Here is a 20,843-nt window from a genome sequence, read left to right on the forward strand (position 1 = left end):
CTGTGCAGAGCTTGGTGCATGCAGCATACTGTGGAAGATCAAGAGTGTGGACTGATTTGTCTCATGCCAGTGCTGTCTTAAGGATGTTAGCGCTTTAGAAACACATGACCTTTTAAATGAGGTTCAGAGGTTCTGTCCTTTTCCCTTGTTCATCTCAGGACCCCTCAGATTTAACTTGTCACCATTTGTGTGGGCAAACCTGCCAGATGTATGTGGTAGCATTGAGCTAGTTGGTGTACGAGGGAGCTGGAGCCTATCCCAGCTCTCATTGGGTGAGAGGGGGGGGGGGGGTCCACCCTGGAAAGGTCTCCTATCTATCTCAGGGCCACCACAGAGATTATTTAATCTAACATGCATGTCTTTGGACTGTAGGGGGAAGCTGTGGTACCCGTAGGAAACCCTCACAACCCAGTAATGATAACACACAGGCCATATTTCTGCAGAATGAATATTTTCTTTCAAATGCAATACTTGTAGTGGTTATGGGGTATTTTCGTGTAGCTTTCACTTAAAGGATCGGACCACTTCCTGCATCCACTGTGTCTGACCGCACAGACCTCCATGCATGTGTTAACCCACAGACAGACTGTCCCTTATTCCCATCCCACAGCAGAAACGTCTGACTAATCGAGTTCTTCGGAAGGTGATCGTTTGTCCCGAGTCCGTGCATGTTGACGACGGGCTGCTGACTAATGGAAGCTGCTCTGCACGTCTTCTTCGACGTGTTTATAAGGGCTCTGTCAGCACAGGGCTTTACCTTGAGACACAAACACAGAGTGATGAGAGGTCACATGAGTGTTTTGGCTTTTACTATACAGGCTGCTTCTATCCACAACTGATAAACAGAAACTGGTTTGAACTGGATGATGAGACACTGGCATAGACAGTGCTGTGTGTGTGTGTGTGTGTGTGTGTGTGTGCGTGCGCAGGCTAACAGACAGATGGCTATTACAATACTTTGAAAGCCTTTTTTTACCCTGACTAGAAAAGGTGTTTCTGTACTCTGGATTTTTGAAGTGTGTGTGTGTGTGTGTGTGTGTGTGTGTGTGTGTGTGTGTGTGTGTGTGTGTGTGTGTGTGTGTGTGTGTGTGTGTGTGTGTGTGTGTGTGTGTGTGTGTGTGTGTGTGTGTGTGTGTGTGTGTGTGTGTGTGTGTGTGTGTGTGTGTGTGTGTGTGTGTGTGTGTGTGTGTGTGTGTGTGTGTGTGTGTGTGTGTGTGTGTGTGTGTGTGTGTGTGTGTGTGTGTGTGTGTGTGTGTGTGTGTGTGTGTGTGTGTGTGTGTGTGTGTGTGTGTGTGTGTGTGTGTGTGTGTGTGTGTGTGTGTGTGTGTGTGTGTGTGTGTGTGTGTGTGTGTGTGTGTGTGTGTGTGTGTGTGTGTGTGTGTGTGTGTTATGATCCTCAGGTGACGTTGGAATAGTTCATGTGTTTTCCTGCTTGTTTGAGTTGCAAATGCATCTGCAACACTTGTGCACACACAGCACAAATGCACAGTACTTCACAGGCACCTGGGCAGATGGCCAAGTGAGTGTCCTTGATGACTTCTGAACGCTGCTCAGACTTGGTGGCTGCTCTCACGGACTGTGGACTGACTTTTTGATCCCAAATAGCTCCATTTTAATCATGCACACACACACACACTTTAGTGCTTTAGTTATTGTACACAGAGGCTCAAACCAATTTGGTCAGATTACGTACAGCAGTGGCTGTGAGAACTGCTCAAACCTTCTCCTGCAGACAGCCAGCCAACAACCTACAGACGTTACACTGACTGCCAAAAATAAACTCGGGCTGACTGCTCACGTCAAAGTATTTTTTAACCCTCTGCATGAATCACAGAATCGCATGAGACGAGCAGCAGAATTTTGAAATCTGTAATTTGGTCTAAGTTGAGATGGACAGTCATCGATAGCGTTGCTGTCCAGGAAATCAACAGTTTACCCACACAACTGTGTTCTGTGCAGTACTTTCACGTTAAGGAATGTAAATTTCAAATTCTTGTGTAGTTGTCCCACGCTCAGTTTGAACATGTGGTGCAGCTAATGTTGAAATGTTCTGTGAACTGATGCTGTAGTATCCAAGTGCTGTATTTATGGGAGCACAGGGAACGATGCAGTTTCTATGGTGGAATGGACGTGTTGTCATAGTTTGGGTTAGAAATTAGTAGTTTGTTAGAGTTTGGGAACCTTTTATTACTTTAACCAACATTACTACAGTAAGTTAAAGTAGCAGGTTGATTACAGCGGGTTAAGTCGGTGGAGCTGCTGTCTGTTTGGCTCCGGGCACAAAGAGGTCTAACGCATAAAAGGATCAGGATTCTGAAGCTTTGTCTTCATCCTTAGGACGGTCAGTGGAAATTCCCCCCTGTGTGTTTGTGTGTGCGCGCACAAGATGATCCGTTCCTTTAAAACAAAACCATTGTCAGTTTTATCATGTTTTTCTTCTATTTGAGTTAAATATTACACAACACATGGGTGTGTAATAACTTATTGTGCTTTGCAAAGTGTGAAATCTAAAGGAAACCTGAACAGAAATGGGTGTTTGTACGTCATGAGGTCAGTTGAATGTAGACAAACTCGTTAAAGAGTGTGTTAGTGTTTTCTTTGACTTAAGTCACAAACTGAATGTTTTCTTGCTTAGTTCAGTGTAAACGCCATCAGAACATCACCTTTCTGTGGAGCCCTGTGGTGTGAAATGGACCATTTGTTGGTCATTAGTTCTAATGTATGGCGCCTCCTGGTGGCTGCTGTGAGACAGGACTCTTGACATGCACATAAAAGTGTGGATGGGGGGGAAAAACAAATATTCTCTGAAAGAAGTTAAATGTTTAATACAAATCCAGTTTTGCTTTTCATTTATTACAATAGAAGTTTTGAAAGTGGCCTGGAAAGAACCAAAAATAAAATTATTGATGATTCTAGCACTGTTGTACAAGATGGGGGGAGGATCTGATGAATATTTTCTCTAATAGCTACAATTTTATTCCTACAGAAAGTCATGAAGTCATTGCTGCTCAGAGTTGAGGGAAAACTAGGCTCAACAGAACTATGGCTCTTAATCAGCCTGGCTACAGTGCTGAACAGGAACTGGGGGTTGTTCTTGTTTATATGCTGTTCTGGCATCACGGAGAGCTTTTTTTTTGTGTGTGTGTACATTATTAAACTGTTGTTCCAGACTAAACGAGATTCTTCTAAAGTAGTGGCCACTTCCTTTCTAACTTTCGTGATGCCGGATTTTTAGCTACGCGTTTGTGAATTGTACCTTTAGAGGTTGTCTCCTCTGATTCACTGCTTTCTTTTGTTGGGGGGCAACAGTATCTAGTATCATACGCAGTGAGGCTGCAGAATCATCAACTTGTACAGGAGAAAAATAACTCACCATTGTATTGACACATGATGGTGAAAATGATGCAATGGTTTCTTTAAATTTGTTCACAGCATTTTCAGATGCACATCTGCTGTAGTGGAATTGTTTTCTAACTGCTGTATAGTCTATTGTTGTAAATTCACATGTTAGCTGTCAAATGAGAGAATTATGATAAAATACAGTTAAAATATCCGTTTCAATGGTCTACGCTGGGACCAAAACGGTGAGTTTTGGGAAAAACTTAATTGAATCTAATGAATTAAATGCAGTGCTCAGGCAGTTACTGTCAGCATCTGCATGAATGTTAAAGTCACCAACTATAATGACTTTATCTGTACCAAGCAGTAGATCAGAAAATTCAGTCAAAAACTCTGCAGAAGGAACTGGAGGACGGTACACAATTTATTTTAAGTGTATTTTTGGGTGTAAAATGCTGTGAGTGAGGCTCTCAAGTGAGTTCTGTTTTTAGGTTTAGGGTTAAGTGGTAAACGTGCGTGAAAAATTGCTGCTACTCCTCCACCTCAGCCTGTGCGTCTAGGAACATGATAATTTATAGGACTTTGGGGAGTTGACTCATTTAGACTGACATACTCTTCCTGCTGCAACCAGGTCAGAGACAATGAATCGGTTTGTTGATAATTTACCAAAAGGGGTTTAGACGAGAGATCTGAGATTTAATGATCCACATTTAATTGTTTTGGTTCTGTGTCAGTAGTAGTGTTAACTTATTAGGTTTTTATGATTGACTCCCCTCGTGTTCATTTTTGGTTTTAATTGTTTGTGACTGTGGAACAGACACTGTCTCCTTTGGGCAAAGAGCAGTGAAGTAAAGATCATAACATTCATTAAAATAATAAAATTCCCTGGATGAAACCTTGGAATCCTTATGTGCATTTGCACATTTTGTCTATTGATAGCATCCGATTCTATAAACATCTCAGACTGTTCATACCTGTGGATGTGGTCAGGTGTTGGAGAGGTGAGCACATCAGACCCACAGGTGTTTTCAATGGTCGGTCAGACACTGGAGACTGAGCAATGTTCTCAGTACTTCAAACAAGATGCATGGAAATTAACTTTCTGGAGTCATGGATGTAGACTGAGGACGATCCCAGGAAAAATTTAAATTGTCTACGTAAAAGCGTGTGTGTGCGGACACTTACGGTTGAATCATGTGTGCAGGCTGTAAAGTTTTATACTTGTATGTTTTTAGCTATGCGGCAGATGTTTTGGAAACTGTTAATACAGTTTTTGTTTTGTTGTCCAGTCAGTGTAACTTCCTATGCGGTAGCATTAAATTTAACCTAGCAGATTAATGTCTATTTGATTTACCTGATGCTACTCTGACGAAACAATTAAACCGGAAATTAAAAAAAAAACTCCATCTTTTTAAAACACACACTCAAACAATGATGACAAAACACACGTGATTTTTGTAACAGAGCCTGTATATTTACTGCAAAATACAAATACCACATTTCTGAGTGAGGGCAATTGCTGTACATGATCTGTGACAGAGGTGCACTTAAATTATTTTCTGAGAAACATTGTCTCCAAGTGGCGACAAAGGCCAGCTTATGCCGCTAAGAATCTCCTAAAATATTTTAGCTGTAGTTATTAGAAGCATTAGTGCATGTAAAGAGGGAAAGTGTACAGTTATAGTACAGAGGACGTTAACTGTAGTTTGAAACAGAATTAAATAAAGTTAAATTGGCTGGAACATTTAAAAGTTCAGGCAGTTAACAATTAAAGAATCAAACCAAATAAACACAAATAAAATGGGGCATTTTACACAACCTCAACCTCCTGCTGCGTGGCCTCCTGACAACCTGGGTTTCGGGGCAGTAAACCTGAGCCCAGAACCCAGAGACAACACCACCAACAGAACAGTTAGACCCCACTGCCCTTCGCACACGTCATTTAGTAGTTTGTAACTAAACAGCAGGGCCTTCAATCGACAACAGCTACAGGGATTTTAGTGGATTCAGTCAACGGGCCACAGAGGGAACAGATCTGTGGCTGAGGGTTTCTGAGCTCTAAATATACAGTTTTGTTTAATTTAACCAAAATATTCAAATGTGATGAACCCTCAGCCACACCCGTCTCGCTAAGATAAAAATATCACTCGGCAGATCTCAACTACTCTGTAACAGACTTAAAATCTCCCTGAATCTTTAACAGAAAATCGTTTGACCTTTTTGCTTTTTTTTTTTTTTGTTTTTTTTAATTTTATTTTGTATATTACTCTTATTAAACAGTACTGCAGACATCCAAAAAATATCAATTACTATAATAAGGAAGAAAACCTTTAAAAAACATAACCCTAAACTGTGTGCAGTTTGAATATGGCTTTAGGATGGCTGATTCCTGCAAAGCTGTCGGCAGTGACCGTATTATCACGACTTCTCAGTTTTCCGTTTTAATATACAGAGTTGTATGGAAGCAAAGAAGAGCCACAAGCAAACAAATGCAAAACTGAAATGTAAAGATCACTAAAAACTACATTTTAATTCATTTGAATTTTTAGATTAAAATTCCATTTAAAATCTTGTACCTGAGTCAGAATCTTTGAAAAATTGTGCAAGATTATTCCAAGTTGTGCACCAAAAAAAAAAAAAAGGGGGGGAAGAAAATGAAGCCAAAAAAATCTGATAGATGGTTAGAAAAAAAATATTAAAAGGCATCAGTTCCCCAGTTTTAAAATTCAGCTGTTTGTGCAATTTCGAACTTGCATATTGACAGTTTATCTACTGGTAAAAACATGGTGGCATTTTAATTCTTTTTTTAAGTTGTTGCTTTTTCCAATGTTTTGTTGTGAATTTAAACACATGGGCTTCAGATGTTTAATTGTTCTTTGTCTCCAACGTATATGAACTAAAACAAAAGCTACAGGTTAGTATTCACTGTAAGATTTAAATCCTCGTGGTTTTCCTCGGCTTCGCTTGTACATAGATTGCATTTGCTGAAAATCTTCAGTTTTGCTAACACGGCTCTGAAAATTATTCACTAACTCTAAGTGTCTTCACATCAAGTGAAATTTTGACCCAAGCTTTTTTTTTTTTTCTCTCTCTTTTCAACCTGTTGCAAATACTTTTCCCCTCACACACACTTAAACGTCCTTGTCTCTTTCATCCCCCTACACGTCTCCACCACGTTCCTGTACTTTACTTGCTCGCTCTTTCATATGTCAGACTTTCCCTTCTGTACTTATTCCACTCTCTTATTAAAATGTTTTTGTGCGCGCTAAATGTTGAACCTGCAACACGGCTTGTGTAGAGGCGAAACTGAGCGCTTCACCTCAGCACGCCTGCTCATGGCTCCACGTTTTTAAACTCACCAGTAGCTTGTATGGTTGAGAGTACCAGACTTCACTTATCATGTTAGTTTGCATACATGTGCACATGTTATTTACTTAAAATAGCCTCCCTGAATACACACACGCACATACACACACCCACACAACAAAGCAGCACATGTGCACCAACACTCTGTGGCTGTTTTAGTACATGTTGATCTTCTTTGTTCAAAACTTGTAAGAAATGGTCTCAGTCCTTTGACTTGTGTCATAAGATATAACCAAGTTTGATTTCAAATGTGTATATAAAATATGAATTTCAATGCTTTTTGTTGTGATACCCTTCCAGTCTTTTTTTTTTTTTTATTAGTGTTGCCAATGACTTGCTGTGGTGTGTTTAGGTGCCACGTGAGGAGACTCAGCTCTTAATGCTGCCAGGTCTGTGATGTGCATTTGTTGTTTTAGTCTTGAGGGTTGGTGACATGTAAAACCTGACATAACACATCCCTGAAGCTTAGCTACTGCCGAATAAACCTTTTTACAGTGGAAACCACCAGATAATATGTGAAGTGCAGAGCTGTAAAGGAGCCACAGAGAACTAAACCTAAGCTCTAGCTTCATAGTTAGTGTTCACATTTGGGCGGCATCGATCTTTCCATGTTTTAATTAACTGGACATTTTGTAGACTTTTCTCTCCTGTGATTTCATTGTAGCGGACAGATCTTCACACTGTTTCACGGTCTCAAACTATTTCTTACAAGTTCTGTAAACCGGTCCTGTTCTCCCAGGAGTCATTCCTCTAGTGTACAAGTCTAACTACAGTACATGTTGTAAATACAGCAGAGCGTCGCTGTATCCATCTCTAGCCCCGCCCCCAAACTTACATGTTACACTACACATATATAGCACACCCACTCAGTACAAGAAGAATATTATGATGATGATAACACTATAAGGTAACTTTACTGACAGCCTCTTCCCCCTGTGGTTGCAGACTGGGTCCCATCATGTGGCCCAGCCCTCCGATAACCTCATCCGTTTTACTGACGGGCTGTTACGCTCCTCGTGACTGGGAAGAGGCTGGAGAAGGAAGCTGTCGTTCCCGTGATGATCCTCACGCTCCTCGCTGCCTTCGTATGAGCTCCCGCAGCTGGAAGCGCTGTCCCCGGGGGAGCGGCCCTGTTCGTTAAGACCCCGGCCAGAGGTGGGGTACCCAGCTGTGGTCATGCCTCCTCCCAGTCCTGTGCAAATCATGCCCATGCTCCGGTCTCTGGGAGGAGAGGCTGGCTCGGACTTGATGTGCAGATTCTGATGAACAGAGGTGAGGTTTACGTTTGAATTCTGACACAAGTTCCTGTAAGAGAAGAGACAGGTGTCTTGAGTTGGACAGACTCCGTATTCATTTTGTACATTGTGCCAACTCTCACTACATGTACTACACAAGATATTGTTTAAAAAAACATTGCAATGCAAGTTTGTTTTTTTTCTCTGCAATATAGAAAATAGGAGTTTTCACTAGAGGCTTTGCGAAGCTCAATTTAGAAGGAATCAATGGTTCTAGAATGATAGCGGTGATGGTTGTAGTTGTAACTGACCTACACTCTGCATGGTCCTTAAACGCCTCAGTATAGAAGTAGGATGAGGGAGAGCTACTGGTCGAGGGCAGGGACTCGGTGAGTAAACAGTATTTTCTGCTTCACTTGTGTGTTAACATGTTGAATTCTTAGTTGCAAATGGATGCGTTCAATTGACTGTTGACTGTTCAATTGATAGTTGCTCATCAGTACTTGGACAGTCAGAGGTATGTGAGTGAATTGCTGTGCATGTGATTTCTCTTGTAGATTAGTGCTGGAAATGCACATCTCAGTTTTAGCTGTACTGTACAGGCCTTTGTTTACATTGTGCAGTTTAATGAACCTACCTCAACACGGAGCTCGTGGTTAATCCTGAGTTCAGAGTGATGGAAAATAAGAGCTTATTTACACAATGAGTAGGTTGTGGAAAAGAGAAGCTGCATTATTTTGTGCATTTCCACTCTGAACCTAACAAAGGGGAAAAACAGTAAAGTCCAGCTGTAGTGACTCAGAGCTCAGCCTAAGTTTACGTATAACCAGAGACAGCGAGAGAGAACTAACTGAGTTTGTAAACTGATCTTGGTTGACATTAATAGAACACTAGGAAACAACCGTCATAGAAATCATGACTCATTAACTGGTGTGTTAACATGCCTGCTCAGCGTTGGTGACTATGGCAAAGTAATTTGGTTTGGTGGCGTCGGTAGTAAAGTGGCCACAAAATCTTTATCCTACGTTGACTAAAACATATTAATCTACAGATGCTCACCCCATGTGTCCGAGTGCTGAGTGCTGCAGGTTCTGTAACTGCTGTTGCTGCCAGCCTGTCACCGACCCAAGGCCAGAACCTCCAAACCCAGACAAAGAGGACAGGTCGCTGCCGAGGGAAAACTCTGAGGGAGCACAAAGCAGAACATCCACCTCGTTAGTCAGATCCTTCACGAGGAAGCCGGTTGGCCTGCAGCTGAGCAGCAATTACCTGTGTCATAAGAGGAGAGTGATGGATACCCGCCCATCCCCTGTCCAGGTAGAGTCTGAGCAGCAATGGAGACTGCAGGAGTGGACAGCGTCTGGGCCATCTGAGAGTGATTTATTCTCTGGTTCTGGAAAAAAAAAAAAGTCAAATCAGATGAACTCAACGGACATCAGCCAAGAACAGCAGTAATTGTACAGCTGCAGTCAAGTTTCACATAAATAGATAAACAATGAAGGTGCGACTAGTGCAAAGTAACTCAACATTTAGGATTTATTGCAGGAATTTTCAGTTTGAGTTAAAACAGTCAGAGGTAATGATTCAGCCATGTTTAGGTTGTGCAGGCTGTTAGTTACTTAACCTGCCCGCGATGATTTGAATACACTGGTTTAACTGGTAGAATCAGTGGCCATAGTAAAATGCTGATCAACAGCACCATAAACTGAGCATTATCGCCTGCATCAAGGCAGGAAGGCAATGCAATGTGCTACTTTTACATGGAACAGAATCCACATACACCTGACACAAACGGCCATTGCTACTTAAATATTAAGTTGTTATCGGTTCAGGAGGTTAATAACTGAAAATAAAAGCACCCAAATAAAACGTGGATAAGGTGAAAGTACTGCGAACACTGGGTAAATGGAAGCCTATACTGTAATGTAGCCTGACAGACAGCAACCAGGGCCAAAATAATTCCCTCTACCAACTTGCGGCTGCTTGAAAGCCTTACTGCTGTGAATGGTATCAGCCAGGACACACTGTCCATCTCTATTTCCACTGGAAATTAAAGTATTGCCTCAAGCTACTACAGTAAATACCAATAATAAAATGGCTACATTGTACTGATTCTCTTGCATCTATTTAGTGCTGAGCTGTGTGGTTAAATGTTAAGAGTTCACTTTGTACATTTTAATTTCTAAATTTAAGAAAAAGCTCTAGAAACAGTCAAGTGTGTGCTAGGTCTGTTTAGACCCGCACTGTGTGAGCTCTTAGATGATATTTAACATGTTCTGATCATTGGAGAAAACTGAAATGGGTGAATGTAAAACCATATTAAAACACAGTGGGATACTTCCCTAACAGCACCCGACTACGTTCTGTAATAATTACTTATAGTTTATAGCTGCATGGTATTCGTTTTGTTCATAATCTTGTAACAAAACTTACCAACATTAGGTCAAAGTCCTCACACTGGAGGGCAGCATTAAAACAGAAATTTAAAATCAGTCTCAATGCATTTTCACCAACGTTGCAGGGATGTCGACAGAAACTGTAACATTGATGAAAACACTCACAATCGTTGGCATGTTGTTGCACTTGTTGGAGGGGGGCATCAGTGTTCGGAGGTCAGGCTTGCGGTTCATGCTCATCGAAGGAGGACTCTTGTCCTGCAGGTTTTTGGAAACTCCATCTGGAGACAAGAGCCCGGGAGAGTCGCAGTGGTTCCCATAGCTGCCATTTCCTGATGAGAAACCAAACCAGGTTTGTATAAAGGACATGGAAGCAGAACAGACACATATGTGGATTAAGTTATTAATGGTGGAATAGTAGGATGAGGATAAGAGGTAAAGGCTGTTTCTACAAATTGAATTAGCTGTTTTATCAACATATATTCAGGTTTATTAAAAATAGTTATTTCTTTACTCGTCTAGTAAAGCTGACATCAAAGCTCCCATATTTCTGAAACACATCTACAGTGTGACCCCTGGGAAACTGATATGAAAGGTTATAGAAGTAGCGATGGAGGAGAGATTATACGTCATAACGTCTCAAGATAAAAATTGCTGAAGAAAAAGTCCCAGTCTCACCCACGCTGGAGACCATGGTGCTCGGCAGTTCCGGACCCATCAGTCCTACAGACAAAACAAAAACAGTCAGATTTGCAGATTTTAAATACTTGGCTTATATGGACAAAGTTACTCAGACACAAACCTGCATTTCCAGTGCTGGGGGGTCGCTGAGGGGAAATGTTCCTCTGCAGGGAGGGGTGGGTGTGTGACATGGACAGCAGGTTGTGGTTACTCAGACCACCGCCGATGCCGGAGTGGGAGTACAGCAGTCCACTGGGGTTACTGACTGGGATGGACACCCCCATATCATAGCTAGAGGGAGCCAGACCCTGCTGGACGGTGTAAGAGGACACTCAAGTCAGCTGGTTCACATTCACGAGATGGACAATCCTCAACAAAAAGCTGACGTGAACTTACACAGATCCTCTGTCTGTTGATCATCAGCTCGATGTCGTTGTTGACTTTGGGGTACTTGTCTTCAGACTCTGGGCTCTGGCCAGCAGAGTCGTCGGCCTCGATGTCGGGGCTGTCGCAGCCGTTTAGACCCTTCTTACGCAGTGTCTGGGGAGGAAAAAGGAGGCGTGAACACAGTATGTTGAGGTCGGCATCACTTGTTTAGAAACATGATTGAACACTTTTTTTTTGTTTGTTTTTTTAAAAGGTTAATTTCAACCCTTCGCACGGCCACAAACAGAGCTTCTACATTTAATAGTTCAATTTCAGACTTGTCACTTCGCCCTTAACCATTACTGATAAGCCCACACGTATACAGCAAGCTGTGCATTTTGCATTTGGTCTCGCAGGTAAAAAGCTTTAGTCTACGACCGATACAATTTCTCCAAGAGGGTTGGAACGAACACATTTGCCAAGCACCTGAAGAACTTATGTGGTGTCTTAGAAACAACACATTTGATTTGCCATTATTCATCTTGTATTTGTTAACACACTGCTTTATGTAATGTGGACAATGCACAATCAAATAAATTATAAATACAAGGAAGTTGGCACATGACCAGATGTGTTTCTATCGCTCCAGTGCAGCTCAGAAAAAACAAATAGGCAACACAGAAAGGAAACTTTGCACTAACATGTAGTTGCTGATTTTACAGAAACTCAGGGGCCTTTTTACTGCATTGAAGTAGACATATGCGAGTCAGTGCATCACGAATGCTGTGAGAATTTCCTCTTAACAGCACATGACAGGGTCCAGGCCCAATGGCTGCATAACTGCCTCATGTGTCGTCAGAGAGCGCGTGCTGGCGGTAATGTTTGTACTCGGTGCACAGTGACGTCACTGCTGTTTTTGAGAAGGCGGGGATCCCGCAGTGCCTACTTTAACCACAAGGTTGCGCCATCGGCACAGATATCCCCACAGGCCGCGTGCCACCATCATCTTCGCAGTCCACGAACTTTCAAGAGTCAGACAGCAGTGAAAACTAAACGCCTGACACCAGATTTAGGTAAGAATCATAAAATATAACAGACATGTTGCATCTGGACCCTTTTTCTTTCTTTGTGTGAGAAAAAACATGCATCTCACGACGTGTGGCTGAGCCAGATGTGCGTGACTCAAACATCAGGTCAGGATTGTGAAACCTCTCTCTCCCCTCCTGCAGGTTGGAGATGATGATGACAATGATGATAGAGCATGTGTGATGTGTGTGAGAGAGAATTATACAGTATGTGGTTTGGCTCCCAGTGACCTGCTTCAGCACTTCACAGCCCATTAGTCCAGTCCATCACTGCAACACACACACACACACACACACACACACACAAACACACAGGGCTCAGCATTTGGCCCAGTTCAGCAATTCCACTCATCCCAGTCATGTCCACCTGTTTTGCTTTAGAGACGGGGTCTGCGGCGAGAGGGTGGGGGAGCAGCTCGTGGCGGCTGGAGCGATGGCCGTAGAAGGCTATTTTTTACTTGTGGCTCCCATCTCTCTCTCACAATCTGTCAATCTGGCTCTTCTGTTAAAACATGAAACCGACTCCACTAGCCTACTTTCCTCTACACATGTACACACTGTGCAAGATACTGCTACGGTGCACCCACTCCTTCCTTTTACGATTAAGAAAAAAAAAAAGCTCGACTTAGTTTGGTGAAGCTAATTGTTTCAATTTTATAGACTGTTGGTTAATCTGATCTATTATAATGTGTCATGTTCCTATTAACAGATTGATTGTTTTCCATGGAAAGTCTTGACCTTAAACTAGTACCTAATTATTTAAATGCTCTTTAATCTGCTCATCATCGTTTCCACTAATTTACAAGTAGCAAAGTAGCAGTGCATAGTAGTGATTACATTAGTGAACAATGTTTTACATTAAATGAAACGGTAATTTAAGTTAACGTCATTAAAAATATCAAGAACATTTCTTAAAGAAAAGGATTCACCCAGCATAATGACTATTTCACTTTATTCTGAATTAAGTCCAGTTAGTTGAGTAATGTGATGAATCTTCACGTTTACTAAGTTTATTATATAACTAGTGTATCATTTGCTATATTTACAAAGGACCATCATGAAGTAAATATGTTCTGTAAGCTGTAGGGGAGAAGTACAATATTACAGAGTAGAACAACCATAAACTGTAAGTACTTCTACCTAAAAACTGTACTAGTAACTGTACTACTAGTAAATATTTGTAGTGGCAGGTGGTCTGGACAGCTTCACCTTCTTCTGTTGGAGAGACAGCTGAGGAGGGCGAGGAAGGATGCCATCATATCATACCAGCCTCCCCCTCCCCTCCCCCTCCCCAATCTATCCACACCTCCACCCTCACTGCTTTTCTTTTGCATCGATTTTCTTTTTTCAGTTTCAGTTCCTTCCACTGCTCTCTTTTCGTGGGTGGTCTCCTCCTCCTTCTCCTCCTCCTCCACTTCCACATCTGATGATGCTAACAGAGCGTGTGTGTGTGTGTGTGTGTGTGTGTGTGTGTGTGTGTGTGTGTGTGTGTGTGTGTGTGTGTGTGTGTGTGTGTGTGTGTGTGTGTGTGTGTGTGTGTGTGTGTGTGTGTGTGTGTGTGTGTGTGTGTGTGTGTGTGTGTGTGTGTGTGTGTGTGTGTGTTGGTGTGTGCGCGCGCCAAGGAACATGACATGCCGCTTTCACAACATCCCACCAGTATCGCTCAGGCAGCAGATGAAACCTTTGTCCAAAACCATATCAGTTCCTCCAGGAATCTGTTATGTCGTAATCGCAACAATTAAATCAACCACTTTCCCATAAAGTCTACGTAACCTTGCTATTTAAAAACATCACAACATGCATCACAATTTTTTGAAGAAAAGCAGTTGACAAATCACGAAGTCCTTGGATGACGGCCACATGTACCGGACCTACGGTCAATTTCCTACTAATTATCTAGAAAGTTTTGCATGAAAGAGAATATTCTGAGGCAGTAATCTGTGTTTCAGTTAGTTAGGGTGAATTCATAGGAAGTGGAGATTTTCCTCTTAGTTTCACAGAAATGATCTGGTTTTAAGCCGTTGCCAGGATAATAATGACATAATGTCAACTTCAGCAATACATTACTACTACGTGCTATGTGTAAAGTACTTGAGGTTCTCATACTTTACTTTAATTACTACTTCTAAAACTATATTTTTTATTAAATATTTAAATGTACCACTACTGTAGTTATTTGACACTTTGAGGATTAAATAATCATATAAAAGCATTTTACACGTTTAAAAAAAATAGCTTTTTGACCTAATGCATAAAAAAAAGTGCATCGTTGTCAGGTTTCAGGAGTGAGAGCTTCCCTCTCAGCATCTGATATGATTTCATTTAACTTGTATGAGACTACAAGTGGTAGAAACAAGGTAAACTTCATGAGGAGAACACAAACAAATATGTAAATTATGTGAATGTTCCTCTCTTTACAAATCTCATGACTTCCCAGATTTATCTGGTGACCCTTGGGGGGCCTCACCCATATGCTGGGAACCACTGGACTGAACTGCATCTACTGTAAATAAAAACTCCACCTCGAGCAGCCACGACTCTAAAATGCTGCTAAAGCATTGATGCTTCAGCACTAACAAGAAGAATTTCGCTTACTATAGACAAGTACTTTTAATGTCAGTAACAGGAGTTGAAGTTGAGAATGTTCAGTTTGGCTTTGGCTCATCAATACATCACGGTGGCCTAAAATCATAAACGTGATTGTAGATTAGAAAATATGACACATTGAAGCAACTTTAAAAAAGGAAACATTAAAAACAGCTTGACTTCTTGCTCTGGTCAGAGGGGAAAAAGGAAGGCGGGAAGTGGAGCAGGTTGTGGGGAACTAAGACTTGGTTACTCAGACTTAAGATGCTTCTCTTCCTTTAGTTTCCTCTCTTGGCTCACAGAGTAATACATACACACTCAGTCATTCACAGGCAAACCACAGTCACACACACACACACACACACAAAGCCCGTCACAGCTATTCTTAGCTGTGTTCTGGGCTATTTTTAGAGCACTACCGGTTTCCAGCCATTTAGCAGGGAGGGATCACAGCCAACACAAAGGAACTGGACTTACTCTGTGAGCATATGTGAGCGTCAGTGTGTGCGCTTGACTTTGTACATCTGAAAAATTCATCTGTTCCTAATCTGAACCAGCACGGAGCCACAGTTAACACACACACACACACACACACACACACCAAGGAACAGACCAAGCAAAATAAGGTTAACAGAGTAAAAGTGGGGAATGCAGAAGTCCATAGATTTATAAATAGCAGAAAAGTTCCCAGGCTAAATGAACACAACACAATAAGCTGATAGTTATCCTGATAGTTATCCTCCTCCCCCCCCACCCCCGCGCGCACACACACACACACACACACACACACACCAAGCTGCCACATGAGGAAAAAAAAAAGATGACCAAAACAAAGGAGCCTCTCTTCTACTAAATTCCTGTTTGGTGGATATTTCATTGTTGCTGAGCCTTTCACAGCTCTGTGGGCCACTCTGACATACAGCAGCCAGGTTTGCACCTTTCTCTCTTCTCTCCATGTTTGTTGGGTTTGGACAACCTCTCCGAAAAAGCAACATTGTCAAGAAGCGTCTTTGGTCTTTATGCTAAGTTAGGCCAAACATAAACTGTACCAGCTCATAATTACGCACACACCATCTTCTCATCTAGTGCCAAAAAAAGAAGCATTTTTCCAAAATGTTCAACTATTCCTTAAAAACCTAAGCAACAAGTGTCAGATGTTAGCACCTCTGCTTCATAAACACACTAAGGAACTGAGGACATTTACTCATTTACTGTAGTTAATTACAATTATGGTACATTAATTGAGTATTTGCTTATCATTTGATTTTTAGTTTTATTCCTGACACTACAATTCACAGGGAAATGAAGTACATTTTGTTTTTCTACCACTTAGTTACTAATTACTTTCTGCAAATTTTACTTTTGAAAGTAACACATCTAGACTTGTTCAATTAAGTTGTCAAAAGCATCAAAGTCAGTAGTTTAAAGTGCTCTGTTTTCCTAGTGATGTACTAAAGATATCGTTTAAAGTTCCATGTAAACTTGTAATGAAATGCTTACATTACTTACATGACTCTCACCACCAGAAAAACAGTCAGACCAGTTTCAGCTTCAATACACTGAAACAACAACAAACACCTTTTCTCAAAGAATTAAAATAAGATCTAAAGGCAACACGTGTGTGCAGAGAAAAAAAAACTGGATGCTTTAAAGCCCAAACACTTTCAGCTCTGGTGTCTTCACTGCAGTAATGAATTAATTACAGACGTCGTGATATGTCAAGTTACTTTACAAGACATATAAAGTACAATAAAGTAAGTACATACAATACCATAAAACAAGTGGTACCATAAGTGTGTTTAGTGTGGCACATGATCAGCACATCTCACTGACACACAGCACTAAAGCAGTGAAAATCACTGCTTATACACTGACGTAACGCACATCAATTTTCTTGGGGCTCAATCTGTTAACGGTTGCAAGGTGCTAAAGTGTATTTCAGTGAATGGTCCACGCTGGCCTACAGCATCTCAGATACACACACACACACACACACAGAATGAAGACAACCGTTCACACCAATATTTACACACCCAAGTGCAATTTTGAGACACCAGTAAGCTAACACGCATGTCTTCGGAGTGTGGGACATAAGCCGGAGGAAACATGCAAACTCCACACACTGGCTGGGACTCAAACCGGGGACTGTTTAGCTTTGAGGCTGCTAAGCCGCTAAGCCCTCGACCACCATGCCGCCACATAAAGCATATTTTACATTAAATAAATAAAAGCAGCATTTTGAATATTGCACGTCGGCATATAGCAAGAGTTAGTGTTAGCAGGCCAAATATATAGCTTCAACTAATTCTGTGGGCTCAGCTACAGCAGCAGCCACGTACAGTACAGTACAGTACAGTAAAGCCTTCATCACATTAGTGACAACTGCCTACAGCAAGTGGTTGGCTTCAACCATAAAGTCGCACCTGCCACTCAAACAGAAGAATGTCATTTGACGGGCCACAAAGCAGTAGCATATGCCAATAACAATTGTCATATGACATAAGCAACATACCACTGGTCAAAGTGACACATCACTGAGACTGTGACACAAAACAAGATGGTGTATGTCTGTACACTGTAGTATAAGGAAGGGAACGTTTAAATGTTTCAAGTGGTAGCACAACACCAGACAACCCTTATTTATTGATATCGATGACTTATTAGTTAGGAAGGATTTTTGGTAGAAAAGCGGTGGAGAGAAATGTAATACAATAATATGATCACATGTAGACAATGTACCAAAGCACTAGACTTTCTCTCCCCAGTTTGCTGTTGGATAACTGTGAGCAGAAGCAGCGAAAAGGTGAGGAGCATGTGAACGCACAGGGAAGGAAGCTGGAGAGTGGGGGAGGGTTGAAGTGGATGCAGGTACAGGTGGAGCAGTAAATAACCACGCCCGCTTCACACTGTGTGGATGCACTGCAGGGATGAGGAGGCTGCCTGGGCAGCTTATAGTAATGGGCTAAACAGGATTGTGGTAGATTACAGGGGATTACAGGGTTTGTAAGCCTAGTTCTGACGGGTTTGGCCAAGAGGCCATGTGGTGGTCCGCGTGGAAGGAAAGGCTCAGCTACACACACACACACACGCAGAATGTACTGTACATGTGCAAACAACTATCACAAACACAGGTGACATAGGATAAATGTGCAATGTTCTCACCAAATCAGCAGCGACATTTTCAGACTCTGTAAAACCTAATAATCTGTAATCGATAACAATTTGAACACTTTCATGTTTCATCAGTGCCACAGCAGCAGACTCCTGCTTGGTCTTTGACATCTGACAGCTTAGGTTTGACCTTGGCGACATGCTGTGCTTAGCAAATGTCCCACAGTGTGTGTGTGTGTGTGTGTGTGTGTCCACAGAGTGTGCTGTTTGCATGTGCCCGTGGAGGCACACACTTGCTATTGTGTTCTCCTAACACTGTTACGTAAGTCAAAGCAGAACAAGGTTCAGTCCAGTACATACTGTATTGCCCTGTGCTACTGCAATGCTGTGCAATGCTGTCTCTCTCTCTGACACACACACACACACACTTTTAATCAGTCACAAACATGGTCTACAAATGAAGCCATCTGCAGATGTGACACTTGCTCATTTTCTAGTTTTACTTGTCTTACAGACAGTTATTGCAACATGTTACGCGATTAATTTCCAAATGATTAATAATTTATTTTAGGCAATCAATCAATTTGTTATAGAGTTAGTTAGAAATCATAAAATAACAAAACTCATCCCGTTTTACATTATCTTCAGTATCGGAGTAATCCAGCGATAATCTTTTAGCTTATTTCCTTCTTTGCAAGCAATAACTGCTGACACAAAATTCGGCATAGGTCGGGTTTATGAATTGTAAGCAGGAGCTTTAAATTATCTACCACAGCATCCCAGAGGTCTATATAACGTAGGTGATGTCTTGGTTCGTCTGGCCAACATCTGGATTCACAAATGATTCTTTTTACCATTAAAAACAAACAAAGCAAATGTTTATGCTAAATATTCATACTGAATCATTTATTTATAGAAATTCTTGAAAATAGTGAAAATGACTTAGATGTTCCCATTTTAGCAGGAACCATTTTTTTTTTGTTTGATAACAACCAATCATCAAGATTGTTGCTAATTCATTTTCTGTCAGTCATTTCTAGTAGATTTACCGTGTGAGCACGTGTGTTAACTTACATCGACAATGTCGGAGTTGGTCCTGCTCTCGTGGGGCTCGTTGTATTCCGTGTATTTCAGCAGAACTTTGTCCATGTCGGTGCTGGCGTACTGAAACAGCTTGTTGGTGCTGTTGAAGATGATGAGGGCGATCTCGCAGTCGCACAACACGCTAAGCTCGTAGGCCTTCTTCATCAGACCAAACTTGCGCTTGGTGAATGTCACCTATGGGGAAACGACAAAGGTATGAGGAAAAAAACTAAAGTAAGGTCTTCAATGCTAGATTTAGAGCACAAGAATAAGGTTTTGACCCACATTGCAACTAACAATAAAAGTCCGGCCTGAATTATTTCAACAGCTCCAGGATGAGTCACGCCATCACGTTACCCTTAGGATGAAGTAGGTCCAACAGCTTAACAAATACAATCAGATAAGACTGTACACAAAACAACATACTGATACCAGATCTTAATTGTTTAAGATTAGTGAACCATCATACAGTCCAGGGAGGAAGGATTGTATCGAGGTCCGTCCTGCAAAGCTAAGGGGGTCAGGAAACATATGTTCCTGCATTTCCTGTCATAACAGGAAGAAAGGAACCACTCCCCCAGAAAGGAGTTGTGTGTATTCAAGTGTGTGCGTGTAAGTTGTGCACAGGTCGAATCGGCAACAAGCTCTCAGTACTCAGGTGTTGTATGTTCTGCACCGAGTGAGCTGGTTGAATAGACACTGACTTACGAAGACACAGACGGCTTGTGAGGGTCATATGACAGGATATTGTCATATGACCCTTGGGTTTGAGGAACTATAGTGTGTGTGTGTGTGTGTGTGTGTGTGTGTGTGTGTGTGTGTGTGTGTGTGCGTGCGCGTGTTTGGACGCGGGGATAACATGGAAAAAGAGCTGGCCTCATTGTCTGTGATGACTTTTTGTCATTTGGACATGTGGCACTTTTGTTTACGGCTTTTTTTTCAGGCACAGCCGAACATTTATGGAAACAGCCACAAGCCAATGACGCAATATTTAGCTCTTGGTGCATGAGAGGAAACAGTGTCACTGCTGAGAAAGGAGGATGAGTTGAAAAGTGTAATGACATGAATGAAGAGGAGGGTCTTCTGTTCTCTCACAGGCTGCTGCACTGAAGATGTAACGTATAACCATGTGAAGCATGTTTCCTCCCAATTCTCAGTTTGAATACAACGCTGCGTTAGGGGACATTTATTGCCAAAGACAAATCAGTTCATCCCAACCATTTATCTTCTGTAATCACGGGGTAAACAAGAGAAATACAGTGTTCATCTTACAGCATAATTCATTGTTTCCCATTTAAGGGCTTTTGTTTTGGGGGGCGACGTTTTCTCTTTTACCATTTTAAGGGTCCTAGACCCTCAAACACACAGGGTGTTGCCACACAGATTGTTGAGTGCAGTAAGACAAATGCAAGACTGTTTTTGGGGACTAATCCCACCCATAAGATGCTCGTTTGCTTACGTGTCTGTTCCGTTCATCCATGATCCGCGCTATCTGAATCTTTTTTCTCCCCATCTTCGCTATGTTTCCTGTTTGTGTCTCGTCTTTGTCACAAACGACTTCTCTGGCTGATTTGATCAACTTCCAGGTCCTCACC

General features: G+C 41.8%; 1 protein-coding gene across 4 annotated transcripts; it reads right to left on the minus strand.

Annotated features, from left to right (window-relative positions):
- Positions 1-6,986: 6,986 nt before the first annotated feature.
- LOC137103621 (myocyte-specific enhancer factor 2C-like) lies at positions 6,987-20,840 on the minus strand. Of its 4 annotated transcripts, none has more exons than XM_067484122.1 (10): positions 20,708-20,840; positions 19,240-19,443; positions 11,414-11,557; positions 11,139-11,325; positions 11,015-11,059; positions 10,502-10,668; positions 10,374-10,397; positions 9,210-9,333; positions 9,000-9,123; positions 6,987-8,010 (listed from the first exon to the last, which is right to left on the minus strand). In XM_067484122.1, exons 1-10 carry the CDS (start codon positions 20,759-20,761, stop codon positions 7,662-7,664), a joined length of 1,422 nt encoding a protein of 473 aa, XP_067340223.1. In that variant the 5' UTR covers positions 20,762-20,840; the 3' UTR covers positions 6,987-7,661. The 4 variants fall into 4 exon arrangements, with proteins under 4 accessions (XP_067340223.1, XP_067340222.1, XP_067340225.1 ...); XM_067484121.1 differs by having other exon boundaries at positions 11,139-11,328; XM_067484124.1 differs by lacking the exon at positions 10,374-10,397.
- Positions 20,841-20,843: the final 3 nt, after the last annotated feature.

This window comes from Channa argus, chromosome 18 (assembly GCF_033026475.1).
Source record: "Channa argus isolate prfri chromosome 18, Channa argus male v1.0, whole genome shotgun sequence".
In the NCBI taxonomy this organism is placed as follows: domain Eukaryota; kingdom Metazoa; phylum Chordata; class Actinopteri; order Anabantiformes; family Channidae; genus Channa; species Channa argus.